Source organism: Bubalus bubalis, chromosome 7, assembly GCF_019923935.1.
Source record: "Bubalus bubalis isolate 160015118507 breed Murrah chromosome 7, NDDB_SH_1, whole genome shotgun sequence".
In the NCBI taxonomy this organism is placed as follows: Eukaryota; Metazoa; Chordata; class Mammalia; order Artiodactyla; family Bovidae; genus Bubalus; species Bubalus bubalis.
The window spans coordinates 3,769,365-3,792,420 of NC_059163.1; the positions used below are offsets into that span (position 1 = coordinate 3,769,365).

Genomic DNA, 23,056 nt, shown 5'->3' on the forward strand with positions numbered 1-23,056 from the left:
TTGCCAGGACTTGCCTGGTGGCTCAGATGATAAAGAATCTGTCTGCAATGCAGGAGACCCAGGTTTGATCCCTGGGTCAGGGAGATCCCCTGGAGAAGGGAATGGCAACCCAGTCTAGTATTCTTGTCTGGAGAATCCCATGGACAGAGGACTCTGGCGGGCTACAGTCCATGGGGTCACAAAGAGTCAGGCACGACTGACCAACTCATACACACATACACACAAGGGGAAGATAGTAGCATTAATTGAGCACCTACTGCGTACTAGGCACCATAGCAGACAGCTGGAATGCAGTGGTGAATAAAACAGAAACTGCGCCCCAGCCCCAGAAACTCCAGATGAAAGCAGGAGATGGACACAGGGCCTTCCTCACACCCTGAGTGCCAGGAAAGAGAAGCCTAAGGTGTGAGCAGGACCAGCCTGGAGGCTCAATGGGAGGAGATACTGCTCTGAAACATCACATGTGCGGGAGTCTGGGGAAAAGGAAGAACAGGCAGAGGAAGGAGCATGGTGGAGGCCCTAGGACAGGATGCAGCTGGGCACATGCAAGGGTGGGGTGGAGGCGGAGGGGAGTCATTGCAGGAAGCAAGGCCGCCTCGCTCTTGTCCATCCTGAGCTGGCCATAACCAGGCACCTGCAGGCCCCCAAGTCCGTGCAGGCTCAGGACACAGCTCAGGGCCAGGTGGAACAGGAACCCACTCTTACCTTTGGCAATGCATACTTTGGCAGCTTCATCAGGACAAATTCATTGCGACGGTAAGAGATGTAGTATTTGGTCTGGTTTGCTGTGGTTGCCTAACAGGAGGGGGAAAAATACTTTTAAGGGGCTAGGTTTCCAGTTAACCCAGATCTTCATGAATGAAAAACTACACGTTGTATTTCAGCTGGTGAAAATGCCCTTTTAAATTGTTTACATGTGCTTTGCCTGAATTAGACTCCTATTCATCCTTCAGAGCCCCATACCAAATGCCCCACCTCTGGGAAGTCTTCCTCCACCTCCCTTGGTTAGAACTAATCTCCTTCCCTTGTGCTCTTTCAGCACTTTGCTTCCCTATATCTGAGTTGCAGTACAAGGCAAAGAAAATTCTGTTCCCCAGAACTTCTTTTAGTGAGAATACTTGGTGAGCTGCTGAGTGGAGGAAGAGACAGGACAGAGGTAAGCTCAAGTCACACAAGATGCCACCAAAACACAAGGCAAGAGAAGCAACACGACAGGTAGGACTCCTGGGATGCCACATGTGTGACACAAGATAGTTCATCAGCATCAAGACCAGCAGCTCCACGAGCTGTGGTCACTTCCACTTTACAGATGAGAAAAGTGAGGTCCAGAGCTGGAGTAACTTGTCTCCCATGGGAGAGAATGGAAGAGCCAGGAAAAGAGCGGCGTTTGCTTCTTTGGGGGAAGGGGCAAGTAGGGAGGAGGGAGAGGGGAAGAGGAGCAAGGGGGCAAACAGGCGATGGGAGACGGATTGGGCCAGGAGCTGGACAGAGCCCTGTGGCCCCTGACCTCAGCCCCTCGCCAGGCGCACCTCTCTCGTCTGACGCAGACAGTGTCACCAGCGGCAGACCAGGCCTCTGCGACAGAGCTGAGAGTGGTCACGATCACGCCTGAGCACCGCCAAGGCTGAGCACAGGGGTGGCTCCTTCACCCACCGCAACTCAGCTTCTTTAGCCCCCACTTCTAGACCTGGCCCCTGAGCTGTCTGATCATGGTGCCCCCTGCTTCCTTACAGCACCCCAGTCCTCCCTGAGCCCCCTCCCATGGCCCACCCTTGGCCTGGCCAGGCTTCCCAGCACCTCTAACCAAGCCCCCACCCCCACCCAGGGCCCCCTGCTGCACAAGGACCAGCCCAGCCCGTTCAGCCACAGCTGTGCCCCCAGGGTCTCAGGCTGGGGTGCTGGCGGACCAAGCAGTGTTTCGAAAACACTCCACGTGGGATTGATTGTCAAAGAAGCTGATGCCACTGTTGCTCCAACACTCAGCAGATGTTTGAGAAATGCAGTGGGAGGTGCTGAGTACAGACCTGGAGCACACCCTCCCTGCAGACTGCAGGGTCTACGGTAAATAGTAAAGCATGCCAGTGTGGCCTGGGCTGCAATGAAGGAAGGGAGAAAGAGCTGGGGGCACTCCAAGGAGGCGACCAGCGGGCCTGAAGTAGGCGGAAGCCAAGGAAAGCTTCCTGGAGGAGAGGGTACATGACAGAGAATGGGAAGAGGAGGTGGAGAAGGGGCCGTGAGCACCCCAAGCCCAGGGAAGAGCACATACAAACAGATAGAAAGCATGGGAGGCCGAGGGGCTTCAGCAGCGGGTGAAGGAGAGTGAGAGCAGGGCTGGTGGTGGCAGGAGCCTCTTACTGACTGCCCTAATGGGGGCCGTGACACACCCTGCCAGTTCCAGCCCCCGCTCCACAGGAGGTGTTGGTCCACTCTGCTGGGGTGATGAAGTGTCTCTGAGATGGGGGAGCCTTCAGTGGAGAGAACGCCCAGCCAGTGCCCTTAGGGACCATCTCCATTACAGCCTGTGGTATTGTCCCCTGGGATCCTAGCAGGCAGAACAGGGGCCAGTGGATGAGAGTAGAGGAAACACTTTATCTCACTGCTGTAAGGACATTTCCAAAGATTTGGGTTGTTTCGGAGGGGATGGGCTGTTTTGAAAGGAGTAAGTTCCTCATCAGTGGAAGTAATCAAGAAGTGGTATGACCAGCTGCTCCCTGGAGTTTCTGGACAGTCAGATCACACGGTTTTTGAGGGTGGTCCCAACTGTGATCTGAGTGCCAGGCAGCAGGGCTTGGTCCCTGGGCTGTGGACAGCTGATGCCCAGTAGCCAAGAACAATGACCAGAAACAACCCATATCAACTCAAAGCCACCAGAACCAGATGGAGCAGCACGGGTTCGGGCTTGGGGGCCCTGAGCTGTGGGAGGGTCCTGGGGGGCAGAAGGGAGAAGGAGCGGATGGCAGCCCTGTGCCAGCGCTCTGGCCTTGTGGGGTTCGGGGGGGCGCCTCGCCACAGGGGCAGCAGGAACTGAAGCAGGTAGCGCTTGAAGGTAAAGTAGCCGTTTTATGGCTTCCTGTTGGAGTGATTCCATTTCCCCCAGAGTGGCTTATATTCCACATCACCTCCTGCCCATTTCCAGGAGCCCCAGAAGCAAGCGCACCTTCACGAAGACGTAATCGTCCTGCACGGTCAGAGAGCCCTGGTCGATGGGGCCCGCGAAGGGCGTCGTCCGTGCGTTATCGGAGCAGTTGTGGATCTGGCAGGTGACGTAGCGAAAACCTGCAGGGGATAAGAGGCAGCCACGCGGGGCGTGAAATCTCAAAACACCCAGACGCTAGCTGACGGAGTCAGACGCAGCCCCAGACATGATGAAGTGCCGAACCTTCTCGCTCCATCTGTGTTCCGATACCACCGACGCGGATGTTGTTTGTGGGTCTGAATTTTAAAGGGCTGGACCTGCGATTACCACAGCTGCTGCTGAGTGGGGATAGGGGGGCAGCTCTGTGCCTGGCGCTCTCCTGGGAGGGGCTCTTTCGATCCTCAGGACCATACTGTGGGGGGGGGGGGTCCCATCTTCCAGATGCAGAAACTGAGGCTGAGCGAGGTTAGAGACTTGTCTACTCAGGGCCACCCGGCCGGCCTCCAGGCTTTTCCCAAAGAAAGGCTCCATGGAACACAGCTACGTCTGCATGTTTACGCATCACACACAGCGCCTTCACACTACCATGGCGGTCATGGGCAGCGTAGGCCACATGGCCAGCCAAGCTGAAACGTTTACCAGCTGGCCTTGATGGGAAGCGTTTGATGACCCTGGGCTAAAGTCGTGCAGGAGAGCACAGCTGTGTGAGTGCAGGACTAGGTCCACATTCTGCCCCGTCCACCCTCTGCTCCTGGCTTAGGCTACCCACAGACACACCACCTATACATCCCTGGACACCTGGATCCCCTCTCTGGGGGAGGGGCCACAGAGCAACCCCCAGAGACGTGGGCAGGAGATCCCCACACAACCCCCAGCCACTGGCCTTCCCCGGGCCCAGCGGGTGTGTGGTCACCAGGGAAGGGAGAGTCCAGGGCCACAGTGCCCGTCACGGCTGGGACCCCTTCCGCCCTCCAGACGTCTCTCCACTCACACCCAATCAAGAGGTGGGTGTGAGCAGGGACTCAGGGGGTTCTTTCCCCACTAGATTTAGGCAAACACTTTCACCCTTTTTGAAACACCTATGGTTGAGTAAATTGAACACCAGCTTTGCCTGGAGACTCCTGTTTCCATCAAGCCCTCTGTCTCTGGGATGGGGGGCCCCCAGGGAGTTGCCTGGAGCCTCTGCCCTGGGGACTCATCTCTCCCACGTGTGGGCAGGAGCAGAATTAACCACAGGGGCCAAATGGAGCCCAGCCAGGCGCTCAGAGACATCAGCACCTTTGGGGGCATATCCTGCCCACGGCCTGGGGTAGTTGGGCAGCACGGAGAGTGCCAGGGGGCCAGGCTGGGGGCTGGAAGCCCTGCCCTAACTCACCAGCAGGGGCCCCTGAAACAGTGCGCACAGTAGGCTCGCAATCAGCCATGGCTATGCCACAGCCCGATTCCTCTAGAACCACATCCTTCTCCCCTCTAAACGGGCCAGTCACTCCCTGTGGTCAACACTGAATATCCTGTCATGGGCTTGCCTGGCTGGGCATGCTGTGGAGTCAAACCCAGGCCAGACTCAGTGGACCGTCTGCTCACTCACCCACTCACTCATTCGCTCACTCACTCGCCCACTCATTCAGCCATGCATTCGTCCGCTCATTTGCTCACTCATGTCACGATGGTCAGGTCCTCCCTGCTCCAGCTCTACCGCCAGCAAGACAGACAAAGACCACCTCTCACGGCGCTGACGGTCTGTGCAGTGGGAGAAGGGCTGATCCATAGCCCTTGCTAATCTCTGTGGCGTAAACCACTCTGTGGAGCCCCTCTGAGGCTGCCGAGGTGAAGTTTCTGACCACGGGGCTGAGAAGGGAGGTGGGCGCTTGGCTCTCGTGAACAAGCCCCAGGGGACAGGAGTGACCGTCGTCCTGCCCACAGCCTGCACTGTCACCCCAGCGTCCTTCCGGGGACGGGGCCCAGCCTTCCCGCAGGGGCAATGGCAGGGGGCAGGTGACCTTGGGGAATGGTCAGTAGCTCAGGCTGGCTGGAGGGTAGGTGGGGGTGGCCAGTGCAGGGGGTCCTAAAGGCCGGGATTCTGTGCCACCAAGCTCGGCGGGATGGGGTTCTGGTGGGACTCCCAGGCCGGGGTGGCTGGGAGCAGGGGGTGATTTGGGATTTTTGCATGGAGGGTGGCAGGGCTGGGGTCTGCACCGGCTCCAGACCCCATGACTGAGCTCAAGAAGTGAAGCAGAAGCAACAGTAACACTGCCCTGCTCCCTGCAGGACAGGGGCTGGGGGCGTCCAGGGAAGAGCCAAGGGCTTGGACGTGGTCAGGGGACCCCCCGCCACTTGATGACCCATGCCGCCCCAGGCTGAGCACTACGCGTGGGACCCATTCCACAGAGAAGGATGCTGAGGGCGGGGAGCTGAGGTCACTTCCAGGGTCACCTGGCTGCCACATAGAGGGCTGGGAGCTCCCTCCAGAGCTTCGGTCACCAGCCAGGACTCCGGTGCCTGGCACTGAACCCGCCCTCCATGTACTACGTCCCCCCCAGGGACAGCAGCTTGCACTTGTCGGCACCCACTGTAGGTGAAGGGTGGCCCTGCCCAGGTCTGCATGCCAGTAGAAACCAAGGAGGTCCTGCCAGGCAAGGGGCAGGGCTGGGTCTTGTCCACCTGTGGGTCCTCAGCAGGGTCAGCCCTGGGCCTGGTCCACAGGGGGCTCAGCCAGTGTTTGTTGAGTGAAGACACAACCTGTAGGTCCTACTGGCTGTAATGTTCTAGAACCGTCCATGGTTCTGTCGGCAGTGAGCACAGAGGACCTTCCTCATAACAGGCATGGCCTCTGGGCTCATCTGCCAGGAAGGCTCCTGCCCCCTGGAGCCGGGGGGAGCCATCAGAGTCCCTGCCTCACCTCAACACCCAGTAAGTGCAGGGCGGGGATCGGGGCTGAGAAATGGGGAAGCACTCAGTGCTCAGAGGCCAGAACAAATCGCCCTCTTAATAGACTTTTCCACTGGAGTGGAGCTCCTTGACTTCGATTTATCCCTGGCTGGAAAACAAGCACATTTAAAAATTATGCCACATCGCAACACAGCGAGGTCAGCTGTTCAGGGCCAGTCGCCAAGGACAAGGGCGGCCGAGCCTGCCATGGGGTGAGCACTCGGGGTCCCTGGCTCCTACGTCCTCCCTGCTTACCTCCTCCGAGGTCCTGGGCCTCCAGGTGGACCAAGTCAGGGTCAGCGTCCACCCCAGACACAGCCCTGGAAAAGAACGGCAAAGATTGGCTTTGGAAACAAAGCCCCCAAGCCCTTCCTCCCGGGCCTGTCTGCTGCCAGAACCCCTGGGAGCCTCGTGGCCTCCTGGGTCTGAGGCTCAGAGGGCACGGCCCTCCCCCAGAGCCCAGCTGCTCCTGGGACGCCGACGGAGCCTCCACCTCTGCCTTGCTGGGCATTCTTCCGTTTACAGTGGTTTAGAGAAGACTTGTGCATCCATGTCTGTACATGTGTGTATGCATGTGTGTGTGCACATGTGTGTTAGTGATCGAAATGATCTTAGGAGGCAGGAGAGGCCTGAGAATATCACCCTAGTTTCAGGGCTTCCCTGATAGCTCAGTTGGTAAAGAATCCGCCTGCAATGCAGGAGACCCCGGTTTGATTCCTGGGTCGGGAAGATCCGCTGGAGAAGGGATAGGATAACCACTGCAGTATTCTTGGGCTTCCCTGGTGGCTCAGCTGGTAAAGAATCTGCCTGCAATGCGGGAGACCTGGGTTCAATCCCTGGGTTGGGAAGATGCCCTGGAGAAGGGAAAGGCGACCCACTCCAGTATTCGGGCCTGGAGAATTCCAAGGCCTATACAGTCCATGGGGTTGCAAAGAGTCAGACACGACTGGACCAGGGGTTCAGGCAGCACAGCGGGGACCGTGGCTGGTGACGACGAGGGCTCAACGAGAGTGCTCAACGAGGGCTGAGAACGGGAGGAAGACGTGTCACAGGGACTGGGCTACATCCTCCATGGGAGGCAAGGCCAGTGCCGACTCCTGCCTGCCCAGCACGGGCACCCAGGAGGTGAAGTGCAGGTTTTCCACCTGAAAGGACACTTCGGGGTGATGTGCTGTGGTTCAGTGTTTCCCAGATTTTACTGGTTCCCCGTGTCAACTGGACGGTCACCTTCTGTCTGTCCACCCCCTTTAGAACCTTCTGTCTACTTCAGCCATCTCTTAGGCGAGAACACCCAGGAGGTCGTGGGTGTGATGAGCTGACTGCATCTGTTATAATGTGCATTCCAGACGATATGACCATTCCAAAGGCGTCCCCCGGCTGACCCTCTCACGGACACCGACCTGGTTGGTGCAGCACATTTACTTTGCTGAAGGGCAGACTGAGAATCTGACGCAGAGTCTCACTGCATCAGCGTGTCATAGCGGCACCACTCAGTGCTGCGGACAGGCACCCCCACGGCCCCTCCAGGCCAGTGAGACATCCCTACAGAGCACTCAGCTCCCACTGCTGGCAGCCCCTGGCCTCAAGCTGGCCCCTCAGTTCTCAACCCAATGCCCAGCAGGCTTGGTGCTGGGGTCCCTGAGCACTTCGTCTCCTCCGGGGCCAGGTGGTCCCCGCTGGACACGTGAAATCCACAGATGCTCTGGGTGGTGGGAAGTGCAGTCAGAGTGTTTCAGTGTGGGATCCAGCATCAATCACGCCGACCCTCCGGACAGTCTCGAGTGCAAGGCGAAGTGTTGATTTAGGCTTGCTGAACAGGCCATCTGTAAGCTCCTTGGGAGGAGGTCTCCTGCCTGACATTTTCCTCTCTTTTCTGAATAAAGTTAGACATTGTTCCCTACCAGGAGCGCTGACAGGTCCTCGGCTCAGCAGAGGAAGTTTAGTTTGACCATCCGTCATCTGTGAATGGGGTAATGACACCCGGCCTGTGGCTTGCTCACTCATTCACTCACTCATTCACTTTCTCATGCACTCACTCATTTATCTCACTTTTCATTCATCCATTCATTCCCTCTCTCATTCCCTCTCTCTCTCCACCGGAGTCTCTCCCCTCCCACTTCCCAGTGGGCCCACGCACCAGGCCCAGCAACAGGCTGGGAGCACGATGACCCTGAGGTCCCTGCCCCTAGAAACCCTCAACCACGGGTCTTGAAAGACCACGTGAACCTCTGCACTTACACAGCTCAGATGGAGCCTGGCTCCCTGCGGGAAGGGACAAGTGTTGCCCCCTAGACCTTCTTGTTTGTCAAGGTCCCCAAAGCTGGTGTCTGGGGAAGGCCCTCGGTCTGCTGTTTGGAAACAGCAGTTGCTTGAGAAGACCTGTGGCTGAGCAAGCTGTTGGAAAAGTCCATAGCTCTGGGAGCCTGGGGAGTTGACAGTTACTAAGGAAAGCTCTGATGCAAACAATTCCGCTGAACCCTCAAGACGCCCACCACCTGCCTCCAGGGCTGCAGTGGTCATCCCCTCACCTCCCCTCAGGACAGAGGCCCTGCCTCTTGCCGCCCACCTGGCAGGCACTGGAGCTCATGGAAGAGGAAGGCTGAGGCTTTATGGGTGGACCCGGGCCGAAGTGCCAAGGCCAACTTGGAAATGCCTGGGGAATGCAGGAAAGCAGACTGCTTGGCAGAGCGGCCAGTGGCATGCCCACGGGCCACAAGCAGAAGCAGCTATGGCCTGGGGCTGCTGCTTCCGGGCGGTGTGACTGAGGACACGTGCCCTGGCCCCTCTCCACTTCACCCTCTGTAACATGAAGGGGAGACAGTCGGGGCTGTTGTGTGGATTTCATAAGATGATGCACTTGGACCCATGGTCGGTGCCTGGTGGATGGTCAGTGTTCACAACGTGGCTGCTGCTGGGAGGCCCTCACGATTCTTTCCCAGTGCCATTTAGAGACTAGCAGGGAGGTGATGAGCCAGAGTCATCACGGTCCCAAAACACAGTAGGTCTCCCAGTCCCTGGCCATGGCCCCCGGAGGTCAATCTAATGAGCTCACTTGCTTAAGCGTCTCAAAACATGAAGGTCTTAGAACATGGGGCTTTGGCAATTCCCGCTGTCAGGTCAGAGACAGAAACTTGGGGAAGAAATCATTTGACTTGCCAGAGATAACAACGTGTCCGAATGAGCACAAACTCTGCTTTCAGTGTCTGTGGGCCGCTTCTCTTGGTGATCCCAGAGGTCTCCCTGGGACTGGACGCATCAGTGGAGCGGCCAGCTCTGCTAATCTCCCAGGCCACCAGCTCAGGGACCGCCCCTCCCTGACACCGCCCCCTCCTAGCCCCTGCCCTCCTCCTGACCCCTCCCACCTCCTAGCCCCTCACCTCCTCCTGACCCTCCCAGCTTCTGATCCCTCCCTCCTCCTGGCCTCTCCCCTCCTCCTGACCCCTCCCACCTCCTCCTGATCCCTCCCAGCTTCTGATCCCTCTCTCCTCCTGGCCTCTCCCCTCCTCATGACCCCTCCCTCCTCCTGACCCCTCCCTCCTCCTGACCCCTCCCACCTACTAGCCCCTCCCCTCTCCTAACCCCGCCTACCTCCTAGCCCCTCCCCTCCTCCTGACCCTCCCCTCCTGACCCCTCCAACCTCCTGACCCCTCCCCTCCTCCCAGCTTTTCCCCACCTCCTGACCCCTCCCCACTTCCTTGAGCCCATGTTGACAGGAATGACAAGGCCTGACACTGGCGCCCTAGTTTCTGAGGAAGACCCGGGCCCTCGCTAGGGCAGCCATGTGGTGGAAGGCGCACCGACAGGCCATTGCTCCAGGGGAGAGACCAAGGCTTCCCTTCTGCGGCCTGTGGCCCTATGTCAGCCAGCTAGTTCCTGGTCCTGACTGGCATGAAGACACTGAAGAGGCAGGGGGGTGGGCAGGGAGTTGTTTCCACGTGTTTGTCCTGAGGAAACAGGATTGTGGCCTGGCGGGGAGTCCATGCGTTAGTGTGTGGCCCAAATGACATGCGAAGCAGAGAACACGAGTGTGTGTGTGCGAACACGTCCACACTCAGGAATCACACCTTGGTAGAAAGAGCTTGTCTCTCTGTGCACCTCTAGAGGCTGCGGGAACCCCGTGCTCAGCTCCCCTTCCCTCTGCCCGTGGACCTCGGCCAAGTCTCATCTTCCGTGGGCCTCACTCGCTCTCTCATCCAACAAGCATTTCCTGAGCACCGGAGCCCCATTGCTGGGGCAGTGAGACCAGAGAGTTTCCTACGCAGACCGATTTTGATCAGCTCCCAAGAGATGACAGAAATGGGGAGGGGGCCGGGGCGCTGGCTGGGGCTGCACAGCCCGGCAGTTAGTCAGGGGCTGAGTCAAGACCAGGCCAGGGGGAGGGAGGGGGCAAGAGAGGAGGGAGGGGGAAGGGGAGGCAGTGGAGGGAGGCAGAGGAGAGGAGGAAGGAGGCAGAGGGGATGAGGGAGGGGGCAGGGGAGGAGGGAGGGGGCAGAGAAGAGGAGGGAGGGGGCAGTGGGGTGGAGGCAGGGAGCAGAGGGGAGGAGGGAGGAGGCAGGGGGAGGAGGGAGGGGGCATGGGAGGAGGGAAGGGGCAGAGAAGAGGAGGGAGGGGGCATGGGAGGCAGTGGGAGGGGCAGTGGGGAGGAGGGGTGGGGAATGGGGAGGAGGCAGGGGGCAGAGGGGAAGAGGGAGGGGGCAGGGGAGGAGGGAGGGGCAGAGAAGAGGAGGGAGGGGGCAGGACAGACCTGCCAAGCGTGGGTACTGTGCCAGGGTCATGGGCATTAACGCCCCCATCTACTGTCGAGGAAGCGGAGGCCCAGAGAGGGAGACTCACACGTAAACAAACACACGTGGCCTGGGAACACTGAGCCCCAGCCCTCGGCTGTTTCTGACACCGCCCAGCAGAGCAGAGAGGGTGCCCTGGAGGCCCCCCGGGGTGAGGAGGGCAGGGCTGGGGGCCCCCGGGTCCCGTGGGGCGCGCTCACCAGAACACGTGGTCTTTGGTCGCTCGCTCCTGCAGAAGGGTCCACTTCCTCCCCAGGTCAGACGACACGTAGAGCTTTAGGGCAGAAGGAGCAGAGAGGGAGGTCTGGTTATGACCGAGGAGCAAGCCTCTTCCCAGAGGCCCGTCTGCCCTGGACGCGGAGCGCCCCGTGGAGGCGGGTCAGGGGAGTGGGGAGGGCAGGCCCTGCAGACCAGTCTCCAAGAGGCAGAAGGTCCGGTGGGAACTCCACACCCGGCCGTTCTTGACCCCAGGCCGCTGGGAGGACCCTAGAGACGGCGGGTGGGGGTGTGCGTGGCAGAGGTCCTGGGCGCAGCGTGTCGGGGCACAGGCACGTGGGAGGGACCTGAAGGTCCCTTAAGCTCTCCTGGTGGGTGGGCGCTGGGGAGGAGGGGCAGGAAGGAGAGCCGGTCAGTGCAGCAACGACAGCAGCCCCTCTGCAGGCTGGCTGGGGCCTTGACCGCCGCAGTGACCCAGGGCCTGCGCTTAGGGTTCATGCTCTGCAATCACTGACTCCAAAGACCCAATCCTTTCAACTTTGAACTTGAGGTTTCGTGAGTGAAGCCAGGTGGAACAATGAGCTGACGTGGGGCTCGGGGTCCCTGGGGGGAGTGTTGGGCCCACCATTCTCCTGGACAGAGCTGCCTGGGGCGAGGCGGAGACCACAGGAGCCAGCACCCCATGCCCCGCTGATCCGTCCTGGGTCCACCCACACTGTCAGTCTGGGTGCCTGGACCTCTTTGCCCCCTTGCCAACAGTGGCTCTGAACGCTGCAGATCCTATAACTGCCTGGACGAGAAACTTCTGGAAAACGTTCCTTCTGTCTTTCCCACAGCTGCAGAAAAGCAGACAAGCTCCTGCATGAGTGCTTCCTCCTTGCCAAGAGCATCTCCAAACTTCCTAACCTCGGGGACTTGTGAGAAGACACCCCACTTCTTGGTGGCTGTCCCTGCTGTGAACATCCCCAAGAGCCTCCAGAGAGTCACTCTGAATGGTCGTCTGACGGACACACTGTGACCCTGGCAACAATCGTGAACACTTGTTCCTTTTTTTTTTTTTAAGATTGATTACTCCAGTTATTTTTCAAGTGTCTTCAAGTTTTTGGTACATTTTAAAAAATAATTTTATTTATTTATTTTTGGCTGTGCTGGGCCTTCATTGCTTCCTGGGCTTTTATTTAGTTGCGGCGAGCAGGGGCCACCGTCCCGTTGTGACACGGGGGCTTCTCATGGTGGGGGCTTCTCTTGCTGCAGAGCGCGGGTTCTGGTGTGCAGGGGCTTCAGGAGTTGTGGCATTGAGCTCCGTAGTCTTGGTTCCTGGTCTCTAGGGCACAAGCTCAATAGGTGTGGTGCACAGGCTTAGTCCTCACGGCACGTGGGATCTTTCCCTAACCGGGGATCGAACCTGCATCTCCTGCATTGGCAAGTGGCTTCTTTACCATGGAGCCACCAGGGAAGCCTGGTCCTTTTTCATAAACAAAACTTGGGAGTTGCTCAGCTACTCTCCTCTGCTCTCACCTGCAGGGAGAGAACGCCCAGTCTGCGAGGTTTTCTTGCCCAGTCTGTGAGGTTTTCTTACCGGAAGAAGCTGAGAGTCTGCATCTTAGTCGGTCTCCCACTCAGTGCTGGTCGCCCCCACCAGCTACCCCTCCAGGGCTTCCCAGCCCTGGGCTACCTAGAACCAGAGGCCCTTTTGCACCTTCCTCAACAGGCTCCCATTGTATTCAACCCTCGCTCTTTTCCGGGTCCATCTCCTTCCTCTCTCTTGCCTCTTGGCCTTCACACGTGCTGACCCCTCCACCTGGAACAGCCCTCCTCCCCTCTCCCGCCCCCAGGCTGACTCCTCTCCCTGAGGGCAGTCTCCCTTTACCATCTGCAAATTGAGAGAGCGTGGCTCAGATCCTCAGGCAGTCTAAGTGAATGAAAAAGGAGACGGTAGCTGTCAGTTTCCGGCTGCAGGTTATGAAACCCCCAGCTTAATGGATGGTGGGCTTGTTTCCATCGCTGCCTACGCTTCTGTGTTTATGACACCTGCCCGGAACTTTATGAAGGCTTTCCAATTTGCTCTCGTGGGAGGTGATTTCATAGTGCACAACCAGTCGCTGCAGAAATAGAACGTTTCTGCTGAGTAAAAGACCAATACCAGTGAATACACAAGAATAAACACATCAGGAGGTCCTAGTTACCACAGCTAAAACCCGCATGGCAGCATCCTGGGGACAAGCAGTCTTGCTCTCGATGGATGCTTCAAGAAACAGAGTGGAATGGTAGCACGTGCTGATCTGACGTAAAGATGAAACTGAGCGGGAGTCAGGACGAGGGAGAAATAAAGGAGAAGGAGCGGGAGGAGGGCGGAGGGAAGGTGCGCCGTGTGCCGGGGGTCTCACGCAATTCTCAGAACCCGGCGTTCAGCAGCAGGTTGGACGTATGGTTGGAACTCAGCATCCTTTTCTCCCTTGCTGTACGGTACCTGGTCATGCCGCAAAGGCTGCAAAGCTGAAATTCAACGTTGCTCAGACTCCCTCGAAGCTAGACTTCTGGGTCAGACAGACGCACCGTGCAACGCAGACGCAGTCTGGCCTTTTGCCATGGAATCAGTTCCCTGCGGCCTTGGCCATCTATTTATTGAAATACACTTTTGATGTTCATGTCAGCTGTACAGTGCAGTAATTTTTATATATATATATAATTTGTTTATAAATAATGTATATAATTTTTTATATACATTCCCTTTCCCTTCTCCAGGGGATCTTCCCAACCCAGGGAATCGAACCCAGGTCTCCTGCATTGCAGGCAGATTCATTACCAGCTGAGCCAGCAGGGAAGCCCAATGTATATAATAATATATAATAAATAATATATATATGTTTTATATATATATGTTCTTTGCTTCTCAGATTCTTTTCCTTATGAGTTATTACCAAATGCGAGGATGGTTCCCTGTACTATGCAGTAGCTTCTTCTGGTTTATTTATATATAGTAATGTGCACACGTTAGGCTTCCCAGGTGGTGCCAGTGGTAAAGAACCTGCCTTCCAATGCAGGAAGCGTAAGAGGTGTGGGTTTGATCCCTGGGTTGGGAAGATCCCACGGAGATGGGCATGGCAAGCCACTCCAGTATTCTTGCCTGGAGAATTCCACGGACAGAGGAGCCTGGTGGGCTACAGTCTATAGGGTCGCAAAGAGTCGGACACGACTGAAGCGACTTTGCATGCAGTGTCTGTGTGTTAATCGCAACCTCCTAATTTATTCTTCCTCCTTCAGTAACCATAAGTTTCTTTTCTATGTCTGTGGGTCTATTTCTGCTTTGTAAATAGATTTATTCTCACCTTTATTTTTAGATTCCACATGTCCGTGCTGCCATATGGTACTTGTCTTTCTCTGGCTTACTTCATATGATAATCTCTAGATCCATCCATGTTTTTGCAAATGGCATTCTGTCATTCTCTCTTACTGCTGAGTAATATTCCATTGTGCGTATGGACCGCGTCTTCTCCATCCACTCCTCTGCTGATGGCCAGTCAGGCTGCTTCTATGTCCCGGCTCCTGCAGACTGTGCTGTAGTGAGCGCTGGGATGCACGTGTCTTTTCAAATTACGGTGTTCTCTGGATATATGCCGGGGAGTGGGATTGCTGGATCACGTGGTAACTGTTTTGCTGGCCAACAAGGTCATGGGGACATGCTTGGCATCCATCCTCCGGTTCTGGGGGCTGGAGGGGCATTTGTGGCGGAGGCAGCCGCAGGACCAATCACTGGCTTTGTGGACGTTCCCAGGCAGTGTGCGCTGCGGCAGTGATGACTTCCGATGCCTGGACCCCAGCATCAGCTGCGTGTTCTTGACCTTGGTGACCCCAGCAGAGCTCCTGGTACCCCGCCTTCCCCTGCTGGTCCAGGTCCTCAGGCTTCTGGGAGGATCCTTGGGAGTCTGGTCTGAAGCCCCCCTTCCAGAGTCCCAGCAGTTTAGAGAGGACCCAATTGCCCTAAATCCTAAATCCTTTTTCTACTAAAATATCCAGAGTGAGGCCTCTTTCCTGCCTGAGCCCCATCAGACACAAAGGTCGGAGCAAAAACAAACATACTCAGAGCTATAAGATTCTCACTGCTTACAAAGCTGTTCTCCTGACCACAGAGCCCCCTCATCCCTTCTTAGGAGAGCTCTTGTCTGCCCCACCACCAACCCCTGGAGGATTACTGGGGCTCATTTTCCTTTCTTTTCTTGTGCGATTATCTTTGTTGCTCAGAAGTTCTATTAAAAAGTAAACTTACATCCTGACTCATTCTCTAAGCACCTGTTCAACCCCTCCTCCAGGCAGGCTTCCCTGATTGGCCAAGGTGTCTTTTCTCCTCTACTAAGTTGTCAATCCTAAAGGAGATCAGTCATGAATATTCATTAGAAGGACTGATGTTGAAGCTGAAACTCCAGTCTTTGGCCACCTGATATGAAGAGCTGACTCATTTGAAAAGACCCTGATGCTGGGAAAGATTGAAGGTGGGAGGAGAAGGGGACAACAGAGGATGAGATGGTTGGATAGCATCACCATATCAATGAATGGTGAGTTTGAACAAGCTCTGGGAGTTGGTGATGGACAGGGAGGCCTGGTGTACTGCAGTCCATGGGGTTGCAAAGAGTTGGACACAACTGAACTGAACTGAACTGAAGTTTCCGGAAGGCAGTCTCATGCTCAGACCAATTTCTCACAGTGCTGGGAAGCGAGGAGGTTCTTGACAGGAAGCAGAATAAAACATAAGAGTGGGTCTATTGATGTTTTAGAGGTTAAGTGCCCAGGGCTCTGTCTGCGAGCGGGTCTGAGGCTCAAGCGGAAGGAAACAGACTGGTCAGTGTCATACCAGGGGTCCCTAGCGAGCTGACATGGGGGCCAGGCTGTCCGGCTCTGATATCCTTTTGATCCCAGGAGCCTAATGCAATTTGCTGAGCCTTGAAAGAAAAACCACTGCCTTTGGATCTCACCCAGGGAGCCTGTCCAGGATCCAAATAGGGTAGCCTCAGTGACGCAGTAAAGGAGGGAACTAGAAATAGGGAGTTAGGGCAGTCTGAGCAGGGGAAGAGGGTCTGTCTGCTAGAGGAGGCGGCAGGCATCTGAGCGGGGAGGGACGGGGAGAAAGCAGAGGAAGGTATTTGATTCTGTAGATATCTGTAAGCCCCATGTGAGCCGGATACTGATGTCCAGCCTGCGGTCCACATGCCTTTGGCATGTGACTTGCTTTGCCCGTGGGAGGGGATGTGATGTTTTCCAGGTATAAGGAGACACATGAAGGTCCCCGTGTGGCTTCCTCTGCCCCTCTGCCACGAGACTAGCATGTCCGCAAGTAACCACTGATTCCAGAACTAGAGACCCGAACCCTGCCCAGGAGCCACGACTAGCCAGTCCCAGCCAAGCCCGCCAGGACCCCCGCTGACTCACAGACCCGGGAATGAGAAAGAATGCTTGCTGCTGGAGCCGTGGAGCTCTGGGGCTGTGTGTTCCTCAGCACTAGAGCAGCAGACGCCTGCCTACCACACCAGGTCTGTGGGCATCAAAGTCAACGTTGTCCGCCCACGCCATCCGGCTTCTGGGGAGTTACGAGCTTCCTGAACCCCGAAGCCTAAAAAGCCGAAAGCCCTGCTATCACTCTTATTGATGTCCTCAAATTCCTCATTCCCTTTACAACCACAACGAAGCCTGTCTTCTCCCCCTTTTCTTTCCTGATAGTCACAAAAAAGAACCAAAGAAAATAACTGAGATTTCAGCTCCATTAATTTTTCAGGGCACCATAAATTAAAGACCAATTGCAATGCAGTGGATTTCTGCAGGAAAATAAGTCCCTGTGATTGTGCTTTAGTCTAATTACATGGAAAGCTAAGTAGTGCTATTAATACCCCAGAGCACATGCTGTCCCAAAGGAGAGGACCCGGAGCAGAGGCAGCCCGCCAGGCCAGGGAATTTCAGGGACATCCCGAACTTCAGGCAGTCAGTGAGGACCAGGTCTTGGCACGAGACTTGCTTTGCCCAGTGGTGTGTGAGTGGGTGTGATGTATTCCAGGCCAAAGCAGACACACTAAATTGAGGACTACCAAGGAGGCCAGGTCCTGTAGACAGCCATGGCTCAGGCCAGACAAGAAGCTTCATTTGGAGGTCCCTGACCATGGTGGTCCCTACTGGTAGAAATCCATTCATTCATTCGTCCAACTGCCATTGATGCATCTACATCATCATCCACCCCCATGCATCCATCCTTCCATCCATCCACCATCCATCCTCCCACCCACCTATCCATCCACCCATCCATCCACCTACCCACCATCCATCCACCCCCATGCATCCATCCTTCCATCCATCCACCATCCATCCTCCCACCCACCTATCCATCCACCCATCCATCCACCTACCCACCATCCATCCACCCCCATGCATCCATCCTTCCATCCATCCACCATCCATCCTCCCTCCCACCTATCCATTCACCCATCCATCCACCCACCCACCCACCATCCATCTACCCCTATGCATCCATCCTTCCATCTATCCACTTATCCATCCTCCCATCCATCCATCCACCCACTACCATCCATCCATCCCTATGCACCCATCCTTCCATCCATCCACCTATCCATCCACCTTCCATCTACCCACACACCCACCCATCTAGCCACCCATCCACCCACCGATCCATCCATCCATCCACCCATCCACCCATCCATCCAGTCATCTGCCCACTGATCTATCCACTGATCCACCATCCATCCTCCCACCCACCTATCCATTCACCCATCCATCCATCCACCCACCCACCATCCATCCACCCCTATGCATCCATCCTTCCATCCATCCACCTATCCATCCACCTTGCATCTACCCACACACCCACCCATCTAGCCACCCATCCACCCATCCATCCACCCATCTGCCCACCGATGCATCCACCCATCCACTCATCCATCTATCCACCCATCCATCCACCCATCCACCCACCCATCCATCGCCCTTCCTTCTATTCCTCATTCATTATTTCCAGCCAGGAACTTGAGATAAAATTGTGAAAGAAATGGCCAGGCATAGCCCCACCCTCAAAGAGCTTACCTCAAGTGTGTGTGTAATGTACAGACAATAATCAAATAATGACACAAATATTTAATCGTGCATTGTGACTCATCCTTGGAAAGAGAGTCAGTCACTGGAATCTGGAAGAGTGTGGAATGGTGAGTCCCAGGCAGGTCTGGGGGCACCCAAGGAAGCTTCTGACCCAGAGAGCTTCCATCTGCTCCAGACCCGGGCTCTGCCTTTTCCACACTTTTCCAACCCTGGGAGCTGGCCTGTGTAGGAGGCATCCACAGGCCCCTTCTCCCTGGCTTCTGGTGGGATTCAGCTCACAGGAAACTGAGGACAGGAGGAGAGGGATGGGTACCAGGACTCCTGTTCTCCGACTGCCCACACACACAATTTCTCGGGGCTGAGTGACTCTCCCCAGGGCCAGCCTCCTCCCCAGCCCTTTTGCCACAATGGGGTGCCAGGCCTCCTATCGGGCAAGGTGGTTGGCTGAAAAGTGAAAGTGAAAGTCTCTCAGTCGTGTCTGACTCTTTGCGACCCCATGGACTATACAGTCCATGGGATTCTCCAGGCCAGAATACTGGAGTGGGTAGCCTATCCCTTCTCCAGGGGATCTTCCTAACTCAGGGATGGAACCAGGGTCTCCTGCATTGCAGGCAGATTCTTTACCAACTGAGCAATCAGGGAAGGCTGAAAAGGTCCCCCTCAAAATATCTGTCAGAATCCCTGGAAGCTGTGAAAGGGACCTGATGGACCGAAAAAGGACTTTGCGGTCAATTCAGTGAAGATGCTTAGATGGGAAGGGTGGTCTGGATTATCCAGGTGGGGCAGAGGGAACTCACACACACACACACACACACACACACACACGGCAACGTGAAGACGGAACAGGAAGAGTTGAAGACGCTGCCTTTGAAGCTCAGCGTGACTCGCCACCAGCCACAGAATTCCAGAAGCTGGTGGAGGCGAGGGAGCCTCCAGGGGGAGAGTCACCCCACAGACCCCGTGACTTTGGCCTCATGAAACTGATTTGGGGCCTTTGGCCAATACACTTTTGTTGTTTTAAGCTGTCAGGTTTGTGGTTATTCCTTACGGTGTCTGTAGGAACCCGACCCAGGCCTCTCCTCCAGGGGCTCTCAGCCCACCCCCTCCCAGCCCCGGAGTCTCCCACCACACCCAGGCTGGCCCTGAAGAGAGCCCCTCACCATGTACTCCTCAGTCACCCGTGAAGGTGCCCTGGGCTCCTGCAGCCCTGCTGGACTGCCCTCAGAGGAGAGGATGCTGGTTTGGGGTCAGAAAGACAATTCCCTCTCCTGGTGAAGGTGGAAGAGGCTTCCAGGAGGAGGGAAGGGCCTGGGGTGGGAGGGTATGTGGAATGTTCTGGAAGTGGAGGGAGGCCCAACGGCTGGAGTGTGCTGGGGGGCAGAGTGGAGGGTCCTTATAATTATCCACTGTCCATCAACCATCTCGTGAGCCTGTTGTACCTCACCCCCATCCCACCGGCTCTCACTTGAACCCATGAACTTCTGAGGGGCACCTGACCACTCAGCCCTGGGGAGCAGGGGCTGAGGGGGTCCCCTACCCCAGCCCCGGGGAGCAGGGGGTGATGGGGTCCCCGACCCCAGCCCTGGGGAGCAGGGGGTGATGGGGTCCCTGACCCCAGCCCTGGGGAGCAGGGGCAGAGGGCGTTCCCAACCTCGGGGAGCAGCGGGTGATGGGGTCCCTGACCCCAGTCCTGGGGAGCAGGGGCTGAGGGGGTCCCCGACCCCAGTCCTGGGGAGCAGGGGGTGAGGGGGTCCACGACCCCAGTCCTGGGGAGCAGGGGCTGAGGGGATTCCTGACCTCAGCGCCGGGAGCAGGGGTGATGGGGTCCTGGCTCCAACCCCGGGGAGCAGAGGTGATGGGGTCCCGGCCCCAGCCCCGCGGAGCCCTCCTGCCACCCAGGGCTGCCGGGTCTCGGGTGATGGGAAGGCTCCCTGCCCTCTGGGCTGCCCGGGCGGCTCACCTTGCCCTCCTTTGTGTAGGCCAGCACCTTGTCCTCCTCCCGGGGGTGGAAGATGAGCGTCTCCACGGAGAAGGGGACAAGCTGCTTCTGGAAGGTGGCGCCCTCGTCCGCGCTGAGGAACAGGCTCTGGTCCCGGTCGCTGAGCGAGGAGCTCACGAGGATGATCTGAAAGACACGGATCAGGAGATGCGTCTGCACTCTGGGGAGCCACTGCCTGCAGCGGGCTCCCCGCAGCCCCCAGAGACAACCGGCCCAGGTGACACCTGACTCCAGACTTCCCGCCTGCAGAGCCCGGACGGCAGATTCCTGCGGTTCGGAGCCCTGTTTGTGTATGGCCGCCCCAGGACACTGACTTGTCCAGTGAGAGCTCTGCAAGGGCTGGGGCAGGGGGTGGGGAGGGCCCGGAGGAGGCTTATTGTGAAGAGCGCCGGGAGCAGGGGCCGTGTGCGAGGCTGCCTCGTCCTAACTGGAGGCTTCGGGGTGGAGTCAGAGCCCACCCTCCGTATTCTCTCCCTGACCTCAAGCCCAGCATTGGATCGCGCTGAGATGACGGGAGATGCATACGTCTTAGAGTGGCTCCGACTCCACTCCGGCGTGAAACTGATGGCAAGGCACCCCCCGAAAGGACGAGGGGCACCTCCACCATGCGCACCCCCCAGCCCCCACCCCGTGAGGTCCCTTCACATTTGCTTTCCTTCCAGGTTCCTCTTCTCACAGGTACAAGCCCTGCTGGGCTGTGTGTGAGGATTGTCCCCCCCCGTCACAGAAAGGTCAGGACAGGCCAGCCAAGGGTCAGAACAGGGCGGCCCTGGGGCCACTGGGCAGAATGACAGGGCCCTGCGGAGGGACTCATGCGTGCCTGGTGCCTCAGAAGGTCGACCAGCTGAGACTGAGTCAGGAGCACCGGAACCCAGGGTGAGGGGCTGGGAGCCACGTGGTCCTGCCCCCTCCCCCCAGCACCGTGGCCCCGCCTCCTGCTCCATCAGAAGAGCCATTCCTACGCACGGACCTTGGAGAAACTTCATGGCTCTTCACAGCCCCAGGAGATGCCAACACCCATATGGGGGTCCTAGGACCCTCCCGACTGCCTCCCTCCCAGCCTCACGTGCGGCCTGGCCTTGCCTGGCAAGGTCCACGCCCCCACCCGTGTCCCTTTCCACCTCGGTGCACACCCTGGGATGGCCTTCCTCCCCAGGCTGGTTGGCGCTCCTGCTGCAAGGCTGCTGGGGGCCCAGGACTTGTCCTCAACACATTCACCCCATTTCATGGAAGAGGCCTCCTGCACGGGGACTGGGGCCCTGTCGGGTCAGGGGTACATCTGTGGAGGTCACTACTGATGCCCTCCCCTCCCCAACGCCGCAGGGCCTGGGCGTTCCACACGCAGCATGAATGAGTGAGTGAATGAATGAGGGAGGGAATGAATGAATGAGGGAGGGAATGAATGAGGGAAGGAATGAGGGAGGGAATGAATGAGGGAAGGAATGAGGGAGGGAATGAATGAATGAGGGAGGGAATGAATGAGGGAAGGAATGAGGGAGGGAATGAATGAGGGAAGGAATGAGGGAGGGAATGAATGAGGGAGGGAATGAATGAGGGAGGGAATGAATGAGTGAGGGAAGGAATGAGAGAGGGAATGAATGAGGGAGGGAATGAATGAGGGAGGGAATGAATGAATGAGGGAGGGAATGAATGAGGGAAGGAATGAAGGAACTATGTGTCGGTGGAGCAGGGGGCTGGGCACACACACTCCGTCTTTGGATCAGTTCAGTTCAGTTTAGTTCAGTCGCTCAGTCGTGTCCGACTCTTTGCGACCACATGAATCGCAGCACCCCAGGCCTCCCTGTCCATCACCAACTCCTGGAGTTCACCCAGACTCACGTCCATCGAGTCAGTGATGCCATCCAGCCATCTCATCCTCTGTCGTCCCCTTCTCCTCCTGCCCCCAATCCCTCCCAGCATCAGGGTCTTTTCCAATGAGTCAACTCTTCGCATGAGGTGGCCAAAGTACTGGAGTTTCAGCTTTAGCATCACTCCTTCCAAAGAACACCTAAGACTGATCTCCTTTAGAATGGACTGGTTGGATCTCCTTGCAGTCCAAGGGACTCTCAAGAGTCTTCTCCAACACCACAATTCAAAAGCATCAGTTCTTCGGCTCTCAGCTTTCTTCACAGTCCAACTCTCACATCCATACATGACCACAGGAAAAACCATAGCCTTGACTAGACAGACCTTTGATAACCCAGCTCAAATTTCATGCCTGTGTGACCAGCACCCTCTGTGGCTCAGTCTCCTTGTCTGTAAAATGGGAAATGACAGGGTGCCCGACACCGTGAGCCCACCATGGAGGTCTAATATGAACGCGACCAGCCAGCCTGTATTACCATTCCGCATGGCGACTGTCACTGGGTCGCTGTCCCCTCTGCTTGGCAGGTGGGAAGACTGAGGGGAGGTGGGCTCCTGTGGTCACAGAGCCATGCTGGGTAGGGCCAGGGTTAGTGGCGATTCCACACAGGGTGGGGTTTTAGCTGGGCTGGAGCCGGCAGCCTGGGTGGGACTAGCCTGGCCCAAGATGAGCTCAGCTTTCCCTGGGAGGGAAAGTACAATGAGACGCCCCCAGAATGACTTTCCCAAACCCCGACATGCCTCTGGAAGACAACAAAGCACGTGGAGCATAAATCAATGAGCTGCACAAAACTCCTGTTTCTTGTGAACAAAGGATACATCGGTGTGTTCTTTCTTTCCAAGGAAACCTTACTGGGCTCCTGGGTGAGGTCATTCACCTTCAGCAGAAAGCCTTCTGTCCCCCCAGCAAGCAGAGGGGCATGGAGCCTGATTCCTTGGTGACTCTGATCCCTGAAAGGTGGACACACGTGCTCGGAGATGTTCTTCATGGTGTGGTTTACATGCAGGAAAAATAGGAGCTGGTGGCGGAATGGTTGG

The 23,056-nt window shown here is 56.9% G+C and overlaps 1 protein-coding gene across 2 annotated transcripts in view; it reads right to left on the reverse strand.

Annotated features, from left to right (window-relative positions):
* Positions 1-23,056, reverse strand: part of SORCS2 (sortilin related VPS10 domain containing receptor 2) — a 489,049-nt gene that overhangs the window by 67,230 nt on the left and 398,763 nt on the right. For both annotated transcript variants that reach the window (XM_045166262.1, XM_045166261.1), the window contains exons 4-8: positions 20,117-20,281; positions 11,049-11,122; positions 6,320-6,384; positions 3,158-3,276; positions 706-795 (exon numbers count right to left, since the gene is read on the reverse strand). In XM_045166262.1, coding sequence (XP_045022197.1) covers positions 706-795; positions 3,158-3,276; positions 6,320-6,384; positions 11,049-11,122; positions 20,117-20,281 — 513 coding nt within the window. The remainder of the gene's footprint in view (positions 1-705; positions 796-3,157; positions 3,277-6,319; positions 6,385-11,048; positions 11,123-20,116; positions 20,282-23,056) is intronic.